This window comes from Orcinus orca, chromosome 13 (assembly GCF_937001465.1).
Source record: "Orcinus orca chromosome 13, mOrcOrc1.1, whole genome shotgun sequence".
Taxonomy (NCBI): domain Eukaryota; kingdom Metazoa; phylum Chordata; class Mammalia; order Artiodactyla; family Delphinidae; genus Orcinus; species Orcinus orca.
Window position 1 is genome coordinate 62,023,650 of NC_064571.1, and position 27,201 is coordinate 62,050,850.

The 27,201-nt window shown below is 40.6% G+C and overlaps 1 protein-coding gene and 1 long non-coding RNA gene across 6 annotated transcripts in view; one reads left to right on the forward strand and one right to left on the reverse strand.

Annotated features, from left to right (window-relative positions):
- Positions 1-2,590: 2,590 nt before the first annotated feature.
- QPCT (glutaminyl-peptide cyclotransferase) overlaps positions 2,591-27,201 on the reverse strand; it is a 28,170-nt gene continuing 3,559 nt past the window's right edge. The window contains exons 2-9 of one of the 5 annotated variants that reach the window (XM_033419265.2): positions 22,261-22,407; positions 15,614-15,892; positions 14,486-14,527; positions 11,073-11,096; positions 10,208-10,384; positions 7,806-7,905; positions 4,706-4,822; positions 2,591-3,229 (exon numbers count right to left, since the gene is read on the reverse strand). In XM_033419265.2, the coding sequence (XP_033275156.1) occupies positions 3,084-3,229; positions 4,706-4,822; positions 7,806-7,905; positions 10,208-10,384; positions 11,073-11,096; positions 14,486-14,527; positions 15,614-15,892; positions 22,261-22,407 (1,032 nt within the window). In that variant the 3' untranslated portion in view covers positions 2,591-3,083. Of the gene's footprint in view, positions 3,230-4,700; positions 4,823-7,805; positions 7,906-10,197; positions 10,385-11,072; positions 11,097-14,485; positions 14,528-15,613; positions 15,893-22,260; positions 22,408-27,201 lie in introns of those variants that run through there. The other 4 variants (XM_033419266.2, XM_033419269.2, XM_033419268.2 and 1 more) reach the window with 4 other exon arrangements.
- LOC117199488 (uncharacterized) lies at positions 11,073-17,066 on the forward strand. Its single transcript, XR_004480746.2, has 3 exons — positions 11,073-11,356; positions 12,681-12,728; positions 16,645-17,066. It is a non-coding gene; the product is annotated as an uncharacterized LOC117199488 (long non-coding RNA).

Below are 27,201 nucleotides of genomic sequence, written 5' to 3' on the forward strand. Positions count from 1 at the left end.
TGGGCTGCTTTGTTCTTATGACAACTGCTTCACCATCTAAAAAATTTCTCCAGTTTGAAGGATCTGTCTTTCCCAGCCACAACCCTCGAGCTACAATAACAGACTCATGATTTTTTTAGATGCCAAGGTTATGAACACTCTTTTATGAATATTTTCCTTTGAACTCATTTCTTTGAAGAAGAAAAATAGCCCTGTGTGTTGCAGGGTTGACAGTAATAGACAAAACATACAAATTGTTCTCTTAGGGGCAGTAAAATGCTCCAAAATGCATATAGAAAAATTCCAAATACAGCATAATGTTTATGGAACCCTGCCTTTGTAGCTATAATTTTTAAAGTAATATTTCTGACTGGCATTTTTATACAGAACATATTTCAGGGATTAATATCAAGATTAATGCCTTAAAATGTCTCCCTTTCCAGTATCATGATTGCTTTTCCCATATTAGTACAAAATCTTAGTGAGTAGAATTTTCGAATATGCCACTTAGAAGGAAGGAAACTTTCATTGAGCTAATCTGCTTATGTTTTTATTTTTCCTTTTATCTCATTTCAACATATCCTCCAACTTCCTCCTCTAAAAATAATTCAACTGTCAACCCAACAGATTATAGTAGATCTATTTATTTCATTCTGCCTCAAAAAGAATTTATCATTTAGGCTTATAATTATATATGTAGTACTATCAACTAATTTTTAGGTTCCTTATTAAAACTTCTTTTCATTCTGTTTTTTGGGTTTTTTTGCAGTACGCGGGGTTCTCACTGTTGTGGCCTCTCCCGCTGTGGAGCACAGGCTCCGGACGCGCAGGTTCAGCGGCCATGGCTCACAGGCCCAGCCGCTCCGTGGCATGTGGGATTTTCCCGGACCGGGGCACAAACCCGTGTCCCCTGCATCGGCAGGCGGACTCTCAACCACTGCGCCACCAGGGAAGCCCTCATTCTGTTTTAATATCATCAATTAAATCATTTCTTTTCTGGTGTTTAAAAAAAATGTTTTCCCTGAACCCCTTGCAAATGTTTTCACTCATCCAAAAATTAATCCAGAAAACTCAGCCTCTTTTAATCCTGCTTTGTGGCTTAGATTCTTTAGCCCTGGATCCATTCATGTTGATTTCTGTTATATGCATGCTTATGTAAAAATAGCCTTTGATATGGCAGAGAAATAATTCTATCACAAATGACATGCCTCTGAAGCCTAACATTGTCAGGTGAACCCTGGCAGCAGTGATTTAAGAATGCTCTCCCAGACTGAGTGAATGACCTATAAAAATTTCAAGACACAATTGTTGCTTTGCACTTGGCATTAAGAACTTTCTTCAAAGGTCTTTTCATGTAAAGAGGCAGTACTCTAAAGTGCTTCAGAGGATGAGCTTTAGAACCAGCCTGGTTGGGTTCTAAACCCAGCACTGCCACTTACTAGCTTCATGATCTTGAAGAAGAGACTTAACCGTTCTGAGCATCATAAAATGGGGTTAATAATACCCCTTACCCCTTAGGATTGTTGTGAGGATTAAGTTGGTAAAAACATATAAAGCACCTATGACACTGACACTGAGTTAGTACTCAATAAGTGTTAGCTGTTAATATTACTTAACTCACAAAGGCACGACTTCCCTTTATATAATTTTAGAAGATTTGTAAAATAAAAAGAAACCTATAAAAATCTAGTTCTATAAAATTTACCAACATGAGATTATAGACAGATATTGTTAGATATAATTGTCTATAACTGGCTATTCTTTTATAAAATTGTATCAATTCATATAGATAAAATTATATTGATCCCTTTTTTTAACCTGGAAAGTTTGTTTTCATAAGTAAATTCCTTTTCCAATGACTTTCTTTGTTATTGAACTTAAGGTTGCCATTGCTTTCCCACTCAGCTTGTCTATCTCACTCCCTACCCAGCCTCAGCACATTAATTCAGTGAGGTTTATTAAATGTCTGCTCAGAACAGATAGCACATGAAAAACAACAGCCCCCAGCTAACTTCATCTATATGGCAGGATCAATTTCCTAATTGTTTAACTGATCAAGTTTGTATTTTTAGATAACTGTTTCCCATAGCCAAAGAAAAATCCATGAATTCCTATGTGTTTCCAGCCCAAACAATTTTGCTTCCATGAATCTCCTGAAAGAAATAGGCTATAAGTAATTAAACAAACTTGAATACCATATAATTTACCTACACAAAAATGATCCTAATTTCTGTCCTCCCAGTGTGTTACCTTCATATTGACTCTGGAGGACACACTCAACAGTCTCTGTCTTCATCTCAACCCAAGATCAAAACAGCAAATAAATGTCTGGTAATTATGTAATTTAACAGAAAAAAGGCCAAAAACTTGTAGGTAGAGTTTGATTATAATGACATAAAAACTGCATTGAAAATATGTGAAGGAAAACTAGAGTAAATGGTTACTCTGCTAATATAATGAAATTATAGGTTTTTTTTCTTTTCTCCATTTTCTAGATTTTTGGTACTGACTATATTATTTTACAATAAAAATGCTAAATTTGTAAAACTCTATAAAAATTGAGCTATACTTTAAGGTATACAATTTTTCATTCATATATTAAAAAAAGACATTCACAACATGGCATTTAATTCTGATTTAACTTCCATGAAATAAACCGTACAAAGATTTCTCAAAGAAATTGAGTCTTCAAACTGCATCTCTGTTTTGTATTATATGCAATAGATTCCCAAGTATAAGAAAATCATAAAACTAAGGCTGCACTTTGCACATGACCATCATATTTAAGTACTATTTAGAAAAACGTGATACTGACTATACACATCTGATTTAGCTTCATAGTTTCTTATCTAAAGAAGTTTTTAAAAGATATTTACCTTCAGTTTTTCTTACATTTCCCTTTCTTTATCACTAGATGAAAATGAATAAGCAATTTGGACATGACATAAATCTAGGATATTCAAAGATACCTATAGAATGAATCTATAGGATAGAAGTTTCCACACAGAAGTTTCCACACAGCATCTGGAGTCAGATTATTTTAAAGGGTGCCTTGACTTTTGAATATAATACTAGATGCAATTATCATAAACTAAACCAGAATATTACAAATGAAGATATTCTAACACAAAGACTTTTAGGATTTTGTTTAGATTATCAATGGTTGTTTTATCCAAATTTTCTTCATTGTCATCCATGGTGTGCCAGACTTCAGGGAAAGGAGATGGTATCAGATGCAAAACTGGAACACCTAACAAGATGAAACAACTTGTAATTAAGTGCATATTTCCCGTGAGTAAACTAGAAAGTATCATTCTTCAAGGAAATCTGAGTAGGACTGTACTATATACTGTACTATACTATAGTATATAAACACAGCTGATCGTTCATCATCTTCTGTGTACTTCCCTGTATCTTACCCTTACACTCCAAAGTCATTCATTCGTTAAACAAATGTTAAGTAATTCAGTAAATAATTATAAAGCACTTACTATGTACCAGCCCCTATTCTAGGAATTGAGGGTTCATCAGTGAAAAGGCAAAGCCCTGCTCATATGAAGCTTACATTCTACTAGAGAAAGAAACAAATAAACAAATACAAAAAATAATTTTAGAAAGTGAGAAGGCTTATAAAGAATAGTAAAACAAGGTAAGGGAATAGAGAATGAGAGGCAGAGAGTAGGGCCAATAAAGAGGTATTTAAAATCAGGGAAGGCCTCTTTGAGAAGCTAACATTTAAATAGATGTAACAAAGGAGAAAGCAAGCTGTGTGAAGATCTGGGGATGAGCATTCCAGGCAGCAGTTTTAGCAAGTGCAAAGGTCCTGAGGTAGAAGTGTGCTTGGCCTGCTTGAGGAATGGCAATGTGTTTCTCAAGCAATGTGGCTGGATCAGAGCAATAATTAGAGAGAGAGGTAGGAGGTGATAGTGAGGGAGAAAAGAGGTATAAAATGGAGGCCCTTGTAGGTCATGATAAAGACTTTGGGTCTTTTTCTACTTGATGGCAAGCTACCAGAGCTTTAGAGTAGGGAAGTAACATAATTTGATTGACATTTTTTAAAGATAACTCTTGCTCCTACGTAAAGAATAGGGAGGCGGAACTTCTCTAGTGGTGCAGTGGTAAAGAATCCGCCTGCCAATGCAGGGATCATGAGTTCGAGCCGTGGTTCAGGAAAATCCCACGTGCCGCAAAGCAACTAAGCCCGTGCACTTCAACTACTGAGCCTGCATGCCTAGAGCCCGTGCTCCATAATGAGAAGCCACCGCTATGAGAAGCCCGCGCACCGCAACCAAGATTGGGCCCTGCTCGCCACAACTAGAGAAAGCCCGCGCGCATCAACGAAGACGCAATGCAGCCAAACATAAATAAATTTTAAAGAAGAAAAAGAATATTTCTTCTTTATTAGCAGGAAAACACCAGTTACACAAACTATAAGAATACAATCTAGCTCTATGAAAGGGAAGGCAGGATGTCAGAGGTATATGAGATTTGATAAATATTCAATGTGTAGGAAAAAATGTAAGTGTCCTCAGGGATTTGGAATGACTTTCATAAAAAAAAAATAGAAGCCATGAGATGATTGGTGAATGATTTACTTAATCAGTTATTAAATTTAATGGTTCTTCACACTTCTAGACTGTTGCAAATGCATATAAAATACAATAAATATAATAGGTAAAAAACACACATGTGCAGGCATGCATACATATATACACTCATACATTACCTTTTCTTAAAAATGGAATATGGTCATCCTGAATCACACCTCCATAACCATAATTCTGGAAATACTGCCTCTCCCAAGAGTGATCCTTGAGCAAACCTAATTCATGGAGTTCATGTTCTGCAGATGATAATTAGACAGCAGATGAACATATCCTTTTATCTGATCAACAGTCAGATGCATAAGGAGTTTGAAATCTTGACACTTGGTTTTAAAACATTATGCAGTAGTACACCCATGACAAAAACCTCTGAGCTGCAGGAGTCAGGCCTCCCCAGAGGGCCCGGGGCCTCTGCCCTCACTGCCCTGGAGGTGGGCGGTGAGACCCCAGGACAGGAACCCAGCCTCTGGCTCCAAAGAAGAATCAGGCCCTAAAAGAGAGCCCTAACAAAATTAGACAATTGTTCTCCTCTGGTTCGCGATTTTAAAGCTGATTTTGCTGCCACGTTTGGCAAAGCAAGGGCCACTCTGTTCTCCCAGCAGTTCCAAGTCTGGGCCACACGCCTGCTTTTGAGAAGGAGAGACCCTATGGGAGCAAAGACGCCCCCAGGCCACTCAGCAGGTCATCAGGGCCGTCACCACCTTGTCCCCTGAGGGCAGGCTGCCGGCTTTGTTTACAACCAAAGATGGTCAAAAGCATCATTTGTACCTTGAATCAAATCAAGCACTCAAAGACACAGTCATATTTTGGTAACATTTAAATATTCAAAGTACATGATGAATACGAGTTCACTGTCAGAAATCCTCACAGCATCTCACATGCCTTTCATTCTACAGATGACGCAGGAGGGAGAACATTTCAACCGAGATTTTTAAAAGCCTTTGTCGTTGGCGTCTGTTTTTTTAAGTTTTCAAACTGTAAATGTTGGGCTTTGTATTTTGATGTAAACTCAGAATAGTGGCATTTGGGGCCAGTGACCAAAAACCAAACCAAACTTGTAACTGACCATGGATCTTAATAAACCTGTTCTTGGTAAAAAAGAAAAAAAAAACCCTCTGAGCTGAACTTGGGTATGGACATTTTGGAGTCCTTCTAAGAGTCACACATGATTCTAGCTTTACAGGTGAGAACCTCCTTAGAATCAGAAACTCAACAGAACAATAGAGAGATGGAGAATGAGAAAGCTACAGGAAAATGGAGAGAAAAAACACAGGTGTAGATACTTACAGATCCTCAATCCTGCATGAAGGATGCCTTAGGAGGAGATGCAGAGCTTGAAAGGGGAATCCTTAGAGAGAACAGGTATGAAGTACTAGACTGAGTGACCACTCTTTGGGAAAGGGATACCTATTATGACTTGCATCAGTGGTTCTCAAAGTGGTCTCTCATCAGCTGCATCAGTACCACCTGGGAACTTGTTAGAAATGCAAATTATCTGGTCCCACCTCAGACCAACTGAATTAGAAATTCTGGGGGTGAGGTCCAGCGATCTGTGGTGTAACAAGCCCTCCGGGTGATTCTAATGCACACTGAAATTTGAGAACCATCAGCCTACATTCCATCAGTCCTGTCATCTTGCAATATAGAACCCATGTATTACATACAGGATTACATATAACATGAGCCTATGTTACAAGATGATAAGAGATCACAAGAAGAGTTTAAGACAACTGAATGAAATTTTCCAGGATTGGTTATTTTAATTACTAAATTTAAAGGGTAAAATTAGACCGAGTGGTAAGCATTCATATGTAATGTGATTTTAGGAACATCAAGAAAGCCCCTACTATGACCAAAACAATATTCCCATCTGTTTATTGATAATTATAATTCCTTTACCTTAGGCTACAACTTTTCCTTATACAATTAGAGATATGGTTTGAAGTGTAAGTATCACTCAGTGGGTTATACAATGGGTTAAAATTGTATTAAGATGTGAGTTACTGATATAAATTCATTCCAGTGGAGGAAATAAGAGAAGGGAATCAAATCCTTGACAGAAGGCCAAACCCAATTTCTTGAGGCTACTCAAAGTAAGGAAAACATGCTGTAAGGAAGTGTCCCCAAGAAGCTTACATTAATAATACCATAATAGCAATTCTTTCAAACTAGAAATTTAAATTTGCCAAAGATAAGCGTCTGAGGTTCAGGTAAAAGTTTCTTTCATAATATTCTAGATCTGGATATAAGCACGTTCTGAACTCGTGGCAAAAGCATGAGTTGAGATGGCAGCATTTTCCCCACTGCTGAGAAGAAAGTACAACCCTATCCTACTCCAAGAAGTCTGTGTGGCTAGAAAGGAATTCTTAGCCTGATGTTCTTGCCTCAAAGCAGGGCTCCTGGCCTGGATTCTATAATAAAATTCTATCGCATGCTCACCTCTCCCTGAGGCCAATTTTTTGTGCTTTGTTGTGTTTTGTTGTGGGGTGTTCGTGTGTATGTGTGTGGAGAGGGAAGGGTGTATGGAGTGGAGGTACAAGAGAAAGAAGTTATTCTCCTTTTCCTTCTGCAAGCCCCAACTCTCTCTCCTGAGCCATAGATATCTTTGTTTCCTTGGCTGGTCTGGCCTAACCTTATCTGGTCCCTTCCACTCATTTATTTGACACTGAACCTTCTCTTAAATGACTCTTGAAGGATTTTGGCTTGCTGTTGCATCGCCATCTCTTACACCTTTGGAAAGTAAGCAGAGATTGTACTAGATTTAAAAGAAAATCACATCTGCATAAAGCAGAAAAGAGAAGATGACAAAGACTGAGATGGAAAAGAAAGAAACATTAAAGAATATCTTTTGGTATCATTATGAGGACATAACATTCATCATTATCCAACATGCTTTGCTGAGTTTTCCCTAAAAATGCATTCCATATGCTTCAAACAGGACTCTGAGAAAATATTTCCAAGCCATTTCTAAGGATATGCAAATATGAAATGTAGTATTTTATGTTTCCGTTTCAAAATTCAGTTTCATGCAGGAAAATAAAGTGGGTCTTCTAAAAGAGATGAATAGGAATAATAAACTAATCAATAAAGCAAGAAAAAAAGCCAGTAAAGTATATTGTGTACTCAAATCACACACTTAAATCATAAATTCTGAATTTTAAAACTCAGTGTTTGTCAGTGGGAAGAAACCAGGTTTGACTCTTTAATAACCGTGGTGCTTACCAATTGCTTGAAGTCTATGAAACCATCTGGCAGTGTTTGGGAAAAAGTTGGGAAATGTTGGGTTTGGAGCTCCAATTAAATCCAGTAAGATCAATAAGTCCTAAGGGAGAAAAAATATTGTATAATTACTGTCGCCAAAACACATTTCATACTCATCAATGGAAAAACAAAAAATCAGTCAAAACTAACTGCACGGGGCTTCCCTGGTGGCGCAGTGGCTGAGAATCTGCCTGCTAATGCAGGGGACACGGGTTCGAGCCCTGGTCTGGGAGGATCCCACACGCCACGGAGCAACTAGGCCCGTGAGCCACAACTACTGAGCCTGCGCGTCTGGAGCCTGTGCTCCGCAACAAGAGAGGCCACGATAGTGAGAGGCCCGCGCACCGCGATGAAGAGTGGCCCCCGCTTGCCACAACTAGAGAAAGCCCTCGCACAGAAACGAAGACCCAACACAGCAAAAATAAATAAATAAAATTAATAAAAGGCAGAATAGGTGAAAAAAAAAAACTAACTGCACTTTAATAACTGAGAATAAAACGCGGAGCTGTATAAATGAACAAAAGGTTTAATAACATTGTAAGTGAATCCTTTGGGGAAAATTTTTAAATCTTGCTTATGCAATGTGGACAAATGGCAAATTGTAGATTCTTTTTGTCTGTAACCCCAGAAGGATATCACTAAGGATAAATTAGAAGGAGGACATTTGGATAAATATTTCATAAGAAAAAAAAAGAATACATTTGCTTTATTTTCAGGTAGGCATGCAAGCCTGTCTGATCTTCTATTCCATTCTAATTAGCCATTTTATCCCCAGTCTATAATAACACAGCTGCCAAAGGAGAGCATTTGGATAGTAACTATTTATTCCTTAAAGCAGCATATAAGAAAATTTCCTTGACTAGAAGCTCTATGAGCTTAGTCCCTGGATATCCATTTCCTTTTCTATCAAACAAGAAGCTCAAGCTCGCTGATCACTAAAGGTCCTTTCTGGCTATAAGCCTCTATAATAAACCAGTGTTTCTTAACTTATTTGAGCCATAAAGCATCAGCAGGCTTGAGGACTCCCTGAAGACTAACCCCAGATTAAGAACTCCTGATTTATATACGTGAGGTAAGGTATGGGTAAATATCTAGCATTGATCCTGACATGCAATAGATAAATATTTTCAGAGTCTATATGACTCTAAAGACATAGTATCTACTAACTCATGAATGATGATTAAATATATTCACTGGGAAAAAATAGGCTTGTTTGAAATAGGAGTATATTCATAAGGTTGGATAAGCGCCTAAGAGTTTGTTTCTGGGGGAAAAAAATGGTCTAACTATCACTATGGATTCATATATTTGGACTGGTAAACAAATAACTTTGTTCCTCCTGCCGATCAATCAGGTCTCTTCTCCTCTGAACCCTTTTTAGCCACTTGAGCAAAAGTGATTAAATGAGGTACCAGTTATGTTCTCCTAACCCCTTATGAGCTGCCAGTGGGCAACGGGACAGAGAGAAAGCCAACATGAGATGTGCTGGATTCACAGAGGACATTGAATGTGGCCATTTGGACTCATAGGGTGAAGGTCAGTGATAGGGCAAAGGACAGGGATGAACGGAGAGGGTTAGAAACAGGCTATCAGTTCACAGGTAGGGTGAGGGCCAGGGATGGATGGAGCCACAGGGAAGAATGAAGTCTCAGGGGTTCCATGCTGCGGTTAGTGAGGACTCAAATACTGAGTGAGTCAAATATGGGAAGAGAGCCAGAATAGGAAGGAAATTCAAAGGTGGAGTAAGGGACTAGGTATGGGCTGTGGGGTCAGAATGGGGGATGAGTAGGGGGCCATAAGTTGCACCCATTACTTGGTAATAGGAGCAGGGTTTTAAGGCAGCACTGAAATGTGTCCACCACCATGCCAAAACACCACATCAAAACTGACACATCAAAATGTCCTGTACACACTTGGAGTCACTATAATGCTTTGAAGCCACCGAGGAAATTCTTCACTCTCATCCCCATACTACGTTCCACTCTTACTCCATTTCCCAAGACCCCAGCCTCCTCTGGCTTGACAGAGGCCTCAAAGATGGGATTTGCTCTCTCCACCTCTAATATTTACTGGGGGAATGTGCTCCCGTGGGACTGAAATGAATCTGATGTTTCCTTATTCTGAATTTTTACATCATTTTAATTGAGCTCAGTCAAACATAACTTCTAACCTAGAATCATTCTTTTTTAGCTCTGGGATTCCTCAAAAACCCAACGCCTGCCAAAAAAATGTTCTATTATAAACACTCTGCTCCAAGAATGCCTTGGCATTTTTAGGTCTTTAATTGGCTTCCCCTCCCTGCCACAGGCTTCCTTTGAAGCAGAGTCTGTAGCTGCAGCACCGTGAAAATTACCTGGACTCACCATGCCGTGCAATTGGTTGGTGTCCCTCGCTCCAGGTGGATGTGCAGTTGATGCCATCTTGGAAGCTAAGTGCCGAGACCCATACAGAGAATCTTGAGGAGACCAGTGAAGAAAAGCCTCTTCTCCATCAAAGAAAATTAGCTGGAGTGAGAGATCTGGCTTCGAGTCTGAAATATTCTGATTTAAAAAAATAAACAGTAGAAAAAGAGCAAAAATATGAGAACTAAAAAATAGCACGCTTTCCTGTTAACTGGACAAAAAGACAGATGTGCCGTGAAGAAAAGGAAGAAGCCAAAGCAAGTGAAAATATGCCAAAATTTATTTTGCACCATTTCCTCTCTGAAAATCATCACGGGTCCCACAGTCTTCAGCCACAGAAATCTCACCTTCTTCACTCCCTCTGAAAAGAGAAGTCTTACACTTTTTTCTGACTCCTTAGAGAACTATGGAACTATGGAACTGCAGTGGCAGACACTGTGACACAACACCCAGGTCCCTTTCAGAAGGGTGCGTTGTCCCCGTTGCCAGTAGAGGTGTCCGCAGAAGGCCTTCAGTTGTTTGTCCCTTTAAGGACTGGCTCAGCCATGGGGGTTCCTACGTCCAATGACTGGCCTAAGCAGGTGCTGGGGGCTCTCTAAAGGGCCATGCTACCTCCAGAGCTCCCCAGGGGTTGACTGAGGCTGTTGTTGAACCTGCATGGCAGCCCGGCTTCTCCCTCTGCCTACTCCCATTTCTTTCCCCTCCCTGCCACAGGTGGTGAGCCAAGGCCACTCCCTACTATGTGATTGAAAGGCTAACCTCCACGTCAGAGTGCACCTCCCAGGGAATCCAACCTGAAACAACGCAAATCTTTCTTGCTTCTCACCTTATGTAAGTCTGCAATGTTGTACTGAGTCTAGGTTCAAGAATCTGCCCTTGGAATGCAACAGAGATACAAAGAATGGTAATTACAGCCTCTTCCTCAGAGGAACCTACACTTGAGTTGGGTTAGGGAAAGATGAAACAAATACACGGGTATGGCAAAATGTACCAAGGGTCACAAATGTAACACAAAACTCCTCTGGAAATTGGATAGATTGAGAAGTGGAATCCTTGGAGTGTCAAGGAAGACTTCATGAAAGAGACAGTATTTGAGTGGAACTTAGAAGGGTGAGTAGGATTCTGATTGATTTTATACTTTCCACTGTCTGACAACAACTCTCACCTTTCAGATTAGTCCTTCTGGTACCCTATCCTCACAATCCTTCAACCCCATTGGAATCCATAATCTTTTGAAATGTTCACCTTTTCCCAGTCTTTCCTTTACCCTTATGATGTCCTCACTTCACTATATATTCAGCTTAAATTCCAGAGTCAATCATTCTAATTGCTCCCTGCGTACACACTCAACTCCTGTGCCTCTCTCTGCCTTGGTCAAACTCACATGGCAAAAACATAATATTAAGTCCAACTCTCTGCCTGCTTTGTGCCTGCACTCAGGCAGCTGAACATGGATGAAGAAAAATACACCACCATTTGCTCTCTCCACCCCTGTGCAGTACTGGGGAATGTGCTCCCATTGGAGGAACTGAATCTGATGTTTCCTTAATCTGTTATGGATAACACTTCTCCTCTTATCTCTCTAAGGATATTAAAATAGTGTTCTTTAAGTTATTTTCTGCTCCTGTACACTATTTCTTCTGAGTTCATTTTTCAACTTGTATTATTTGTTTTGTTTTCTTTCTTTCATGCTGGAGATGGCCCTCAAATATCTGATCATCCTTTGTGTTCATTTGCATTAAACAATAAGATACTAAAACACTGATTAGAGACACAGATTGGTTGGCTCCACTGCAGGGCAATCTGATGCCCAGTGAGTGTTTTCACTGAGGATCCCCAAATGTCACTGTCTGTGGGTCTTTTCTATGAGGTGGTTCACATTCTCCAGAGAAGGATCGTCCAGGTTCCTGTCTGATGGGTGTGAGCTAGCCGCTGTCTTTCTCGTGCTGGAAGTGAGGGAAGGCTAGGGAATCTCACTGCTCAGTGTGTAGTCTTTCCCCTAATCTCATTGATTTCCATGAGGCACATCATTACTGCCCTCCTTTATATCTGATGTCCCAACATCCAGAACCTCCCTGGTTCAATTTCTCCAGAAAAATATCGTGTCATCTCCTACAAGGGTACAGGTGGAATACCTACCTGCCAGCTGTGGGGTAGAAATCTTATATACCTAAGTACTCCTTATACAGACTTAAAACACTCTCCTCCTCTGCCCTCTGCCTCACTTCTGCCTTCCTTACTGTCCCCTCCCATCCCTGAGGCAGTCAGGATTTTTCAGGGGACCACTGGCTTCCTTTTTCCCCTCTGGGGAATGTGACGTCTCTCTACTCTGATATGTCGTCTGCCTTTTCTCCATTCACCTTCTGTCTTCATATGGTGGTTTCCAGATGTTCACTGGATTCTTCAAAGATGGAATTTTTCTTGATTGTTTTAGGGTGATTTCATCAGAAGGAGGAAAATGTCTTTATCAAGTGAAAAGTAAGTTATCTTTGCATGGTAATCATTTCAATTGTCTTAATATTACTCCTTAATTAGGCCCCAAGAAAAGGACAGTTTATTGTATTTTGAGTCTCTCATAACTCCTGACAGTACTAAGCACAGGATGTGTCTATCTGTATACTACATATGCATTCAGGGTTTAATAAGAACTCAGTAATGAAACAGATTGTCTCACTGGCAACACGTGTATAGTGCATACATTAGTGGAGACAGTCTAAGTTTCCAGTTGTCTAAAGGGCCTTGACTGGTTCCAAAGTTCTAATTCCAAATCAAACAGAACACCAGGGCAGAATAAGACTGCTTGGGACCGGAGACATTCTGTTCATGCCCAGGGCAGAAGCAAAAGGAGGCAGTCTTCATATTCTGCAAGCTTGAAGGTTCGGGTGCCTCAGAAATGTCAACAGCTTGGCGACTCCAGTGTTCAGTGCAATGACTTCCTTTCATTCTCTTCTCTTAGCACCATTTCATTTAGATAGGCATAGACCGTTCTGGACAATTACTCTGAGTCCTGTGAGGCAACTTGCTCTTTTTACTTCTTTTTAGGATTGGCAGAAAAATAACTGTGGCCTTCAACTTCTAATAACTCAGCCTAGTATCTCGGAGCTAGAAAATCTGCACGGCTAGATTTTCTTCTAGTCATTCTTCCTGGCAATATGACAAACGCCTAGTAACCAGTGTTAACAGGGTCAGTATGTTACCTGCAGTCTTTCCCCAACCAAGGCTGTATCAGCTAATGCCACAACACTAAGGTGTAACTCAGTGGCCTAAAACAACAATCATGAGTTCTGTGGGGTCTGCAGGTCAACTGGGGACAACTGGTCTAGGCTGGAGAAGCTCTGCTTCACCCTGCAGTCATCTAGCTTGGCTCTGCTCCACAAGCCTCTTAGCCTCCTCCTGGGACTGGCAGGCCAGCCAAGGCATGGTCTCCCCATGACGATGGCAAAGACATGACAGAGCAAGTCCAATTGCACAAGCACATTTCCAACCTCTGTTTGTGTCATCTACTAGCATCCCATTGGCCAAGGCAAGTCAAATAACCAACTCCAGAGACAAGAAATGAGGAAGTACCACCTGCTAAAGTGGGAGGGCACAGCAAAGTTACAAGACAAAAGAGGTGAACGTATAATTACAATCTTATTGCTAGAGGAGGAAGACTGCAAAGAATTGGAACCATCATCCAGTCTCCTATCCAGTCTTCTCCCAGGTCACATTCTTCCACCCCTTACCCAACCCATGACAGCTGAAGGACATAAAATATGTCCTTAATACAAATCTAGTTAAAGTACAACTGGAAGAATAAAACTGATACTCTCAAAGTTTGCATTCAAAACCAGTCTTTATTTTTAATTGTCCATATCACTGCTTACCTCTATTAGAAAAGATAATTAAAAGAATGTATGTGTATTTTGTTAATGGAGATCCCCACTCCACAACTCATTCAGTCCTTTCTATTTCTGTTCACCAAAAGCAGGTGTGAATTACATGGAAAAAGGTAAAGGAGCTCACCAAGAGATTGTGAGCCCACCACACAGATTGTGTCTTTAAGTCATACTTTGCCTCACTTCATGTCCTTACACTAGAAATGCAAATACGAAAAATTAACCTTTTATATCAGCTTCTGAACTCTCTCACCCAATTGCTGGGAAAGGATGCTAGTTAAAAGCAGGACAGAGCATGGGACAAAGACATTATAGAAGGTTCAGAAAACAAAACAAAATGAAAAAACAGTGAAAAGGATACTGAGAGGTTATAAACAATTCTTGCTTTCTTCAAGTTCAGCATCTAAAGCAAAAATAGAACCAAATATCTCTATTACTTCCATTACAAGATAAATCTTTTACTTCTTTACCCCCCTTGTATCAAAAGCTGGCCCCTTCATAAAGCTTTGAGGGGAAAAAAAGGTATTTGTTGCCTGCGAACAAAGTTTTTTGTTTCTGCTTTGTTGTGTTTACTTGGTTATGAGTGATATCTGAACAAAGTGTCTTCATCTAGCTTAGCACTTTTTTTCAATATACACTTAAGAACACAGAGACTGAAATAACATCTGAGAGTCCCAGAAGTATTCTGAGCTGAGAATGTAACAAAAGCTCTGCTATGCTGCATAAAATTGAGCCAAGATTCACAGATAATAACAATAATACATTTCTGCTTCATGCTTTTCATCTTGATGTGTCTGAATTACCCACTGTCTACTTCAGAACCACTAGCAGAAACTCCCTCCTTGACTCAAGGCCGCCACATCTCAGTATAGAAGGCTGTGATGTTCCATGACTATATAAACAAGAAGAAATAAACATAATTCTCCTACACATGCCTGTACCAACCTTCCACCTTCTTCATTTTTTGCAAAAAAAAAAAGAAAATTTTTTTTTAATTTGATATGTATTCATAACTAAGGAATCAAGTGCCAATCAATGAATATACTGTCATGTACTTATTGCCCATGGTGGACATTTTACTTTTTTTTTTTTTTTTTTTTTTTTTGCATTACGCGGGCTTCTCACTGTTGCGGCCTCTCCCGTTGCGGAGCACAGGCTCCGGACGCGCAGGCTCAGCGGCCATGGCTCACGGGCCCAGCCGCTCCGCGGCACGTGGGATCCTCCCGGACCGGGGCACGAACCCGTGTTCCCTGCATCGGCAGGCGAACTCTCAACCACTGCGCCACCAGGGAAGCCCAACATTTTAAATAATATAATCTTCCAATTAATATTATTTCAACTTCATTTCATTTTGCAACAAATTAGTACAAATTGTACAGAAAGTCTACACTTCTAAATGGCTTTCTCACTCACCCAAGGATTCTAGAATTCACTCTGAATTACTGCTAACACGTTTTATCTCAGGAATCTACAAGAGGGAAACAGATACCTTCAACGAATGGAGTTGCTTGTCTACGGCCCGGGCAAGTTCCAGTATCATCGCACACGGCACAGCTGAATCAGTGGCTCCCACAAACACTCTGTTGTCCCAATGAGGAAAATACTTGGAGTCATAGTGACAGGAGAGGACCAAGTGTCGTTTAGCAGTGGGATTGAGGGTGCTGATAATATTTGAGAAAGACCGGTACCCATAGGGTGTCTGACTCAAGAAGGTATCCACTTCCAAGACCCAGTCAGCTTGAAGTCTCTGAATTCTCTGCATGATGTGCTGATCAAAACAAAAAACAAAATTTCAGCTCTAGACAGTTAAATTTTATGTAATGCCTTTCAAGCTAAAAATGCAATCCATGCTTATTATATGAAGCAAGGATGTTTAAAGGAAAAGCTAATCATCTCCCTCTCCCTTAACCTCCCCCTGCCAATCCAACTCAACCAACTGTTAATATTACCAATGTTAAGAGTCTGCTGTATATCTTTCCACACCTTTCTCCTATTTATACAAACATGTACTAGCACTCAAACACGTATATTTGGCCGAGGGATGTATATTCTTATAAGAATAGAATCCTACTCTATATTTGCTCTGCTCCTTGCCCCTCTCACTTAACAGTGTATCATGGACATCTCTGCACATCAGGAGAGGGAGCTCCAGTTCAGTATATATTAAAGCCCACTTTTAATATTTCTAGGAGGATAACAAGACAGGTTTGAGAAATTAGATATACTAGGTGGGTCGTACAGGTCATAACTTCTACTCTAAGCTCTTTGAGGGTGAGAACTGCACATGGCAGCTCTTTTTGTCCGAAGCACTTAGTATGTGCCCCCAGTCAGCAAATATTTCATAATGTAACAAACACTAACAAAAAATACTAATGCTCACCTGTTAAGGATAATTCACAGAGAGTCCCGTTACAAGGGGATGGTTGGGGGATATTTGAGGTTCTGCCCGCTCTAATAATCAATAAGCAACTCTGAACCATAATGACATATCAAGCAGTTTTCCCTTTGCATTCCAAGCAGGTCCAGACCCACTGCAAACGCTGGTGAAAATAAGGAAGAATCTATTTTCCCATCTCTCCTGGTCATCTTGGGCTTTGTGAGCAACATGGTGACTGACAGGGAAAAACAGCAGATGGAAAAGAAACACCACTTCAGGGACTGGAGGTGTCTTCTTAAAGAATCTAGGGCTACCCTGGTGGCACAGTGGCTAAGAATCCGCCTGCCAATGCAGGGGACACAGGTTCAAGCCCTGGTCCAGGAAGATCCCACATGCTGCGGATCAGCTGAGCCCGTGAGCCACAACTACTGAGCCTGCGTGCCACAACTACTGAAGCCCATGCACCTAGAGCTGGTGCTCCACAACAAGAGAAGCCACCGTAATGAGAAGCCCGCGCACCGCAGTGAAGAGTAGCCCCTGCTCGCCACAACTAGAGAAAGCCCGCACACAGCAAAAAAGACCCAATGCAGTCAAAAATAAATAAAATAAATAAATTTATTAAAAAAATAAAAAGAATCTAGAGTTTGTGGTGTGAAAAGCTACAGGTGAGTTCATTGCTGTTCCATTTGCCCTTTCCTATCTTTATTTTTCCTTTGCTTTATTTTCCTCACTATGTTCCATTTATTTCATTTTGAAATATTATACAGATTTTTGTAAGTTGCCTTAAAAAATTATTTTTAAGTCACACAACAAACTAACCATCAACACATCCGGCAGTTTGTTCCACAATGAACATCCAGTGGGGATGGACCTTGAGGTGATAAACAAATAACTTATAATGACTGGAAAAGAATGGGAGATTCCCCTCCACACACGACTTTCTAGCCTAGCCAAGTCTTGTGTGACCTGCCCTAACTAATGTGACATGACACGTAGGCAAGGGCCTTGGAACAACTGGGGCAGGAAGCTTCCAGGAAGAGGAAAACTAAGCCAGAGGGAGGACAGTGCTTCTACAGTCAGCCCTGCAAAAGCCAAATAAACAAACAGTTTCCCAGATATTCACTCCTTGCTCTCTGTCAGGAGGTGGACTTTGGCCTAAAGAGCATGTATACACAGTACCTTACCTTTTCTATTACACATTTACAGGTTGCCTTTTCATATAAAAATAATTTTTAAAACTTTATAACCTTTTTGAAATTATCACTCATATCTCATTTATTTTGTTATTCTCCACAATTCTTAGCACTGAGCTTTGTACACAGTAGGCTATCGGTAAATATGGGTTGATTATAACAAATAAGTTATTCTCAATGAGATTATATAAAATTATATGATATGGAACATTAATAGTTTGACTACAGAGAAATCACTACATCTAAGACAAGTTTTCCAGAGAATTTGAAAATAAGTTATCCTCAGACTTTGGTGAAAAGATATTTTTCCATAAAAGGGGTCAATCTTAAAAAAAAATAAAAAGCACATCCGCCAGAACATCTGGTATCCAGATGATGAGCTGCTCCATAAAATGTGTTCAATACCAATAGCTGCCTGCATGCTTACAAAATGAACTGGGATTTTAAAAGATATATCTGTTAGCTTTGCTCAGCTGAAGTCTCACACACAAACTCATTCCTCATCCAGTGAACAGGTTTTGGCCATAATTTCTGATATCTGTGTTGACACTAAAATCCACAAAAGCATCAGCAAATGCCCCCAAAAAGAGTTCTGCCTGAACTAACATTTTTTATTCAGTATAAATATTTTTATTTATCTTAGCAACTAATTTCTTTATAAACAATCAAATTGGCTGCATAATCTAATTAGGTCACCAATATCCCTTACAGTTGAGCTTTTGGCTTGCAGACTTAGTCTGCAAGTTCCCACTATAATTCTCTAGAGTAGGCTCCAGAAGCTACTGCTCTTCTCACTAGAGTGCCCCTAAACAGGGAGTGCTTGGCTATGAGAGGGCATAAAGCAGCTGTGCTTCTCTAACTACAGGTAGCAAAAGCCTCTGCCTACCAGGCATGCTAAAATGCAGTTTAGAAATACAGACTGTATTTTGGATTTCTATACATCTATCTTTTTAAATAGAGAAGGCAGAAAAGAGACAAAGAGAGATGGATAGATTGAGACAGAGAGAGATGGAGATTGAAAAGAGAGACAAAGAAAAGGATATGAAAATAGAGGGGGAGACAAGGAGAGAGAGACAGAGACAGGCCAAGAGTGGGAGTGGAGAGACAGAGAGGAAGAGAGAGAAAGATAAAAGTAAACATGGCATTCTACTTCCTGGGGAGGAAGGCCCCAGGGGATTTTAGGTTAACACTGGTGAATGATCCTGGGTCAAATTAATTAAACTTACATTCTCATTTCCAAGTTCTGAGAAACACTGTCATTAGTAGAGCAGATTTGTTTGGAGGAAGCAGATCCTGTGATATTTGCAATAAGTCTGCAAACAGACCCTGTCTGGATGCTGAACCCTGCCACTGGGGACTTCAGGGTCCTCCTCCCTCTTGGGTGGACCATATATTAGTCTCTCAGGCTCCAAGCTGAAGGCCCTCCACCCAGAGCCCTCCATTCAGGGATACACATACCTTTCAATGAAGAAGCCCAGCTTTAGCTACTCGGATGCACTGGACATACACAGGGGATTTTAACCACCAAGTTTCTAGCTTGCCTCTTTTAGACAAAGTTTCTGGCTTGCTCCTTAGTGAGACTTTACCACCCTGATTTTTTAAATTTATTTTTTATTCCTCTCTCAGCTAGAAATCACTGAAATCCTCTAAAAATTAATACTGTCAAAGTATTAAATTTACAAATAAAGTATCTTCTCTAATAAAAATATTCTAAAAATCCAACAGGCCGCTTTAGGCCCATTGATCGGAGACAATAAAAATGCAGACTATGGGATATTTTTCCCATATTATCTTCTGAAAGGGAATTCATAGCAATGCACATCTTTATTGATAACTAATAAAAGTTAAATCACTAACCAATTTTATATCAAGTCCACACTTTTTTTAGATTTTAGAGTCTTCTTTAATTATAACCCTGAAACTCTATGAATTATAAAACATCTGATCTAGTGCTCAAAAATGCCTTAGGAGAAAAAAATAATTTTCCACCATTCTTGTCAAAATGTAGTTCAGAGTAAAAGGTACTGATCCTAGTCAAATTAAAGCCATTAAGTGTAGTTCCCTCATAATAACTCAGTGTCATCTACCTCATCTTCAAAAGAGGGAACCATTTATCTTCCACAGCTTAGGGGACAGCTCTCCTAAAACTCATGGTAATTTTCTTTCCCCAAAATTATAAAATCAAATCTCTTAAGTGGGATTTCTAACACAACCATCCTGTTAGGACTACTACTTTGTCAGCCAGCCCATGTGCAGGTAGCCCAGCAGCTATTCCCAGCACATTCCAAAGCACCGTCAATAAATTTCTCACTTGCCTCCACCCCACATGACATGGAAGATGTTATTATGGATTCCGTAACACTTTTAAATGAATATGAATTTTTTAAACCACGACAGAACCTATGTGTATTATTTGTGAAATCTATTCTGTTGATGTTAAAGATCAAATAGCAATATTTGTTGTCTTTATGGCTTTCTAGAGGTCACAGGCAAGGAACCTCAGGTCTGAAGTATGCACATACATTTCTCGGTATATACTTGGCCTTCTGAGCAAATGGTACCGGGAAATGAAAAAAGTGGAGATAAGTGAGCGCTACAGACCTAGATTTTTTCTAATGAGGAACTGAGGATTTGGGGAAGACCCAGTAAGTGCCCTGAACTTCTTTTAGAAAATGCTTGGGAGACGAGGCCCAGGGGAGGTCACTGAAATGAGTGGTATGCACCTCACTCTCGGACCCGGGCCTGAGAAGATACAGAGCTGGACACATTTGTAAGCACACACCACAGAGCTGGTCTCTCCCTGCTACCACTCTCCAGGGATTGGATGGAGAGGTCAAGCAGATACCAGTCCAGGTTCTGGCCTCATCACTGCTACGTGTACAACCTTGAGCGAGTTAATTTCCATACTTAAGCCTCAGGTCTTTTTTTTTTTTTTTAATTTTATTTATTTTTGGCTGCATTGGGTCTTCGTTGCTGCACGTAGGTTTTTCTCTATTCGCGGCGAGCAGGGGCTACTCTTCGTTGTGGTGCGCAGGCTTATTGTTGTGGCTTCTCTTGTGGAGCACGGGCTCTAGGTGCACGGGCTTCAGTAGTTGTGGCTCGTGGGCTCTAGAGCGCAGGCTCAGTAGTTGTGGCACACGGGCTTATTTGCTCTGTGGCATGTGAGATCTTCCCAGACCAGGGCTTGAACCCATGTCTCCTGCATTGGTGGGCGGATTCCTAACCACTGTGCCACCACAGTAGCCCCCTCAGGTCTTTTTAAATCTATAGCACTGGGAGAACAATTGTACCCACAATTATTGTGTGGACGGAATGAGACGATCCATGCAAAGACCTCTGTAAAGTGGCTGACCTGAAAAAAGTGCCAGATGAACATCAGCCATCATCAGTATTATTCCTCACTCTGCCTAGAGCTTAGAAAGAACTAAGGTGCTCTTTGGGTCTCTGCCACCTAAGTCCTTAGGGGAAGCAAGAGCTGTTTGGATAGAAGACAAGAGGCTAACGGGGCAACAGACAATGGCATCTGGGCTCAACTTGAAAAGCAGAAGCCAAATACTGGATAGAAAGGAAGAGCCCACCAGCTGTGCTGCCAGGTCTTGCAGGTGTCACTCTGTCACAGCAGCGGAGTGCCAAGGTATTTGCCTGAAGTGTTAGGGCAGGTGGACTACTCTCAGAGGAGGATATGAGAGGCCAGCCTCACCCCATTCCTTCCCAAGCTGCCCCTTAAAATGGGGCTACTTTGAAAAAATAGTCATTCAGAGCTGGGGTTTCAGATTGCTTAAGAGGACTGACACTAAGGAGACAGAGAGACATTCAGGTCTAGCCCACCTTATGGCTTAATCTACCCTCTATAGCAGTGCCTTTCAAACTGCAGTGTGCAAATCAGTGTGCCTTGAAAACAGATTAGTGGGTCATGACCAGCTTTTAAAAAATCATAATAATAAATAGTAAAATAGAATTAATATCAGGGTAGATTGCAGGTAATAGGAGTATTTTTCATGAAACTTTTGTATCAGTTAACTCTATGTTTGTGTGTATAAAACGTAAAATATATATATTTGTTTACCATGGGCCAGAGTCAGAAGCCTGAGAAGCATTGTACTGGACAGAGTAGCTTATCACTGATCTTGACTCTCCCTCCTGGGAGAATACAATTTCCCAAAGGGGAATAAAGGCTTGTTAGGACAGTAACTCACTCTTGACCCAGAGCCGTTAAGAAAGAAATGTCCAAGCCTGTTGATATTGGGTGTTTAGGGTCCAAGAAAACTCGGTTGGCTACCTGGGATTGTGTCATAGAAATGATCAAGAGTTGAGTACTTAGTACCCTGTCTGATGTTGCACCCCAGACAGAGATTTCACACATAAATTGATTTAGGTTAACATGCATCTTTTAATTCAGAACAGATATTTGCTCTCAGTTGTTTGGTTTTCTGGGTGCTTATTTTAGTGAAAAAGATGAGATGACAGATCTGAATATCAGACAACTCGGCACTTCAGGCATAATGTTATCTCTCATGTGAAAACAAAGTGTTCGACAGCCTTCAGGTTTGTGTGCTGTTTTCTCACCTGGCGAGCAGCATAGCTTCCAGGGGATCCGGGATATCGCTCAATCAGCAACGGTCGTAAGTCATTTTGCCACATTTCAGAAATACTGGTGCCTTCTGCAACTTGTTGAAGAGATGATACATTCAAAAGGGCTGGTTGGTGATAATTCTGAGGATCAAATAAAATTATTTAACTGGCTATCATTTCATAATATGTTTAAGACTTATCCTGAGGCACTTGCAATTGTAAAATATTCGCTTTGAACCTCAAAATAAAGGGATAGCTCTTACGTTATACAAAGTAAATTAAACTACTCAACTTTAAAATTGGCCTCTTAGATCTAGAACTGTTTTGGTGGCTTGTTTTTAAAACAGAATTAATATAATGCTTTGAACCTGAGAATTAATATTTAACACTTATAGCCTGTGTAATTTTAATAACTTTTGTACAATTGCTTTGTAAAACTAAGGTTTACAAATAACAATTGATATCCTAGTCTTAAGAAAACTTAATATTTCAAAAACTACAGCCAAAAAACAATATAATGTGTTAGCATAATTGCTTTATAAAAGCCAGTGAGGTGTTACAGAATAAGTATATTCCTGGGGTGAGAGAAACTAGATTCAAAGTTTCTGGCTGCCATTTATAGGTTGGATGACCTTGGGCAGGTCCCTTAAATTCTCATTCCCCTCAAAATACCAATAAAGGAATTTGAGCTAAATCTGCACTGTCCAATGTGGTAGCCACAAGCCACATGTGCCCATTAAGCTCTTGAAATGTAGACAGTCAATGTGTGTAATACACATATTGTATTTCAAAGACCTAGCACGAAAAAAATGTAAAATATCTCGCTAATAATTTTTATAGTGATTACACGTTGAAATGAAAATTTTTGATATATTGAGTTAAATAAAATATAGTATTAAAATTGGTTTCACCTATCGCCTTTTACTTTTTTAATAGAGCTACTAGAAGATTTTAAATTATATATGTGCTTCACATTATATATTGCTATTGAATAGCACTAACCTAGATGATTGCTGCAATTCTTTTCAGCCAGAGCTTGATGATTCTATAACCCACTAAATAGTACACCTTTTGCCTTCAGTGAAAACTATTTTAATATTCTATTAATGCTCACACTCTTTGGTACACTTATATATTAATTAAGTGAACCTTAATTTAAGCAGCTGAACAAACATAACATTCAAATTTGTATTTTGGATATGACTTTACATGTGATACGAGTAATGATGAATCATTCATTCATTATATGTTTGGTTTTTTTGGGTTTTTTTGTGGTACACGGTCCTCTCACTGCTGTGACCTCTTCCGTTAAGGAGCACAGGCTCCGGACGCTCAGGCCCAGCAGGCATGGCTCACGGGCCCAGCTGCTCCGCGGCACGTGGGATCTTCCCGGTCCAGGGCACGAACCCGTGTCCCCTGCATCAGCAGGCAGATTCTCAACCACTCTGCCACCAGGGAAGCCCCCATTCATTACATGTTTAGCAGGTACTCAATGATGGAATGTGTTACTCCTCCCCATAAGGATCAGTGTGATTCATTGATCAGAGGATTTCTTCCCTAAGGGGAATGTTGAAGGTAACATAAATTCTTTGGAATGCAAAACAGAGCTCAGGGGAGCCCTGCCTACTTTACAGCTTTTTCCAAGACCTGTGTAAATTGACTATGTCTAAGTTATCACATGGCTATCTTCACTCCATGGGACACTGTGGAATTAGAGAATGCTTGTTGCCTACTTACTTATACCCATCTACACTTTGCTATGCTTCAGCGTCACTCTCAGGTATTATCATGCAAAGAGCGTGAGCTGTGGGTCCAGGCAGCCCCCCTTCAACTCAGCCTCTCAACTCAACTCCCCACCACTTACTAGCTGGCCAGGTTACTTAACCTTATTAAGGCTTAACATTCTCATCTGTAAAAGGGAGGTAATAACACCTACTTCCTAGGGTAATTATAATTGAGCTAATACATGTAAACTGCCTCAGTAACTATTTGGAAAGTTTTATTAGTTCTATTACCATCTATCAAACATTAAGAGGGATAGAATTCCAAGCTGGAAAGGCCACTGAGAGATGATTATCATCCAATCTCTTTGCTTTCTGTCAGTGGAAACTGAGTCAGAGAAACCAACTGATTTTCCCAAGGTTGTAGGAGAGTTACAGGTAAGTTCGAGAGAAAGGATCCTGGCCCTGTAGATTCCCCATCCCATGCTAGTTCTCCTCTGCCTTCCTACACTGTGAACTTCCACTGTTAAACACAATGTATCGATGCTATATCTGGAACATCTCAAGGTTTGTGTTTATTTACTGGTAATACATCTTAAAATATATTTCCTTAGTAAATTTGTCGCTGCAGCCTTTAAACTCCTTGGTACCTCAGATCTAAGTCCTCCTGTTAACTCTCAAACAGCACTTTGAGAAGGAAGAAGGAGCTAAAAGACAACAATAGAAATGTGAGAAGTGAAAAGAGAATGGAGGCAAGAAGTCGGAAACTTACATGGTTAATTATTACTTGACACGGGCCAACACGAGCCTCCGGTCTCTCCTGCTGCCTCACAAGCCCCATGCAGGGCCACTCACTCCCCACCCCACCCCACCCCGCCCCCACCCCGGTTCACCATGCTTCAGTCACCTGGCATCCTTCCAGGACCCAAAGCAGTGTGAGGCTCAGGCCTCCTGGGGCCTTTGCATTGTGGTGCCTTCTACCTTGAAGGCTTTCCCCTTCCTCTTCACCTGGCTAACTCCTGCTCATTTCAGGTCCTAGCCCAGAGGCACTGTGTGTTTACTTGTTTAATGTCTGATTTCATGCAAGAGGTCAACTCCAGGAGGACAGGAACTATCTCTCTTACTTTCCACTCTCTCCCCAGAACCACACAGTACCCAGCTCAGGTGGCACACTCAATAAATACTGGATGAATTCATCAAATGTGGAATTGACAGATGAACTCTTTTTCTAAAATAGTTCAACTTCACTAAGATTATGTTTACATAATAATAAAGTAAAATGGGCATGTTTGCCATCATATATACCAAATCAGTTGAATGAACAGAAATTATAAAGTCAGGAAAGACAAGTGGCTGCCTGCTGCAAAGGGCCAGGAAGTGCTGTGGGTCAATGTTGGTGGGCTTTGTTCTTTTTGAATTTCTGAGAGTCGATGCTCGTGATGATTTAGAGTTCAGTTGGCCCAGTAGTCATTGTGACAATCAAGCACTGTTGTGTCAAAGGCTGTTTGGCCAGGGGCTCCTTTTCTATGCACTATCTATTACTCCATCCCAGAACCTACCTGGTCACTGTGGTCCTTCACTCCATGTCCACAGTGAAAGGAAATCAAGCTGATGTGTAAATGGGCATTTATATTAAAGATTGCTGCCATGACCTCCCCCCGCCGCACTGCCCACCTGCCCAGTGAGGTGGAGTGTCACTCCAGGACCCTTTGTTTTGGACATGTAAGATCCCGCTGTCCAATAAATCATTGATGTCTCTATCACTGTCACCGGGCTCTTTCTCTGGCCTTGAAACTAGGCAACTACAAGGCTTGCAGGCCTGCGGGGTACAGTCCAACAACTGGTGGGCCAAACAGGAGGCCGAGGAAATTCCCGTGAGCCCCGAGATGTTGGGAAATAAGGATGGGGAGGAAGAAGATAGATATATAAATAGGTGATTTATGGAGGCTTGAAAGAGTTAAGAGATTTAAGAAAAAATGGGAACAAAATAAATACCCCTCCAGCATCTCTACCTGTAACAGATATCGTGGATGAAACACAATTGACAAATAGCACCAAAAAATGCTTAATGGATGAATAAAGGGTAAGCTCAGCAGACAGGCCCATCGGTGCTCCTGAGTACAGACACTGACCTGTGTTGATCCTCAATCTCCTGGGCTCACCCACTTAATGAACATACTTCAGTAAAGTGCCCTCCTTCACCCTGCCTCCCTGGGAATAAAGATGCCCCTGTGAAATCACAGAGATTAAAAGCTTCCCAATCAGTGATGGATAGAGAAGGGGAAACAGTCACACTCAGTTAATTACTTAAGCCTTTCTATTGATATTTATTAAAGCCCTGAATGGAAAAGCATTAGCTTTTTCCAAACTAAATGGCATCCATTCTATTTTTGTGGAGGCTGACTCTCAGAATCCAATAAATCTAGACATCTATGTGGGGCTGAGAGGAAGGAGGAAGAGGGGAAACCTGGAAAGAAAGTGTGGGCTGGGCGTGAGGAGAGTAAACAAATGAGGCAAAACTATGTTGAGCCCAATGTTAAATGCCAACCCCCAATTATTCTAGGTTTATTTCAGTTAAAAGGCATGTAGACAATTTTCTATTGGGACAGGCATTCTCAGAGGAATGAGTCTCCATTACAGCCCCTGCCTTGTCTTTCATCCAGGCAGAAAGGACAATAAGTCTGCTCTGGGTGACAAGAATCTTTCAGCTAAAAAAGTGTGACCCAGATATCCTACAGCATCTCCTCTGGACTAATCACATGGTGCCAGGCCAAAGAGGAGTTTAATTACATAATTTGTAGAGCTGGCCCAGCTTGCAGAGGGATTTGAGGTCCCAAACCATTGAATTAAAGGGAAAACATTACAGAAGCATAGCCAATTCAATTCTAGTTTCCATCCCATATGAGCGTCTCCCAGACACCACTCAGATTAACACCTGTGTCTACGGCAAATTCAACCCAGCCAGCATTTACTGAACTCTTTCTGTGTCAGATGCCACTGATATTACAAATACAGTTGTGGAACAGTTGGGAAGTGAATAAGATAAAGTTCTGTCTTCTTTAAAGGCTAGCAGCCCTCTATCTAAAAGCAAAGTAGTGCAGGCTTTGAAAACAACAATTTAGGGCCAAATCGCAGCTCCCTCACTTACTAGCTAGGAAAAATTTCCTTATCTGTATAATGGATGTCATAGTACTTACCTGCCAGATGGTAGAAG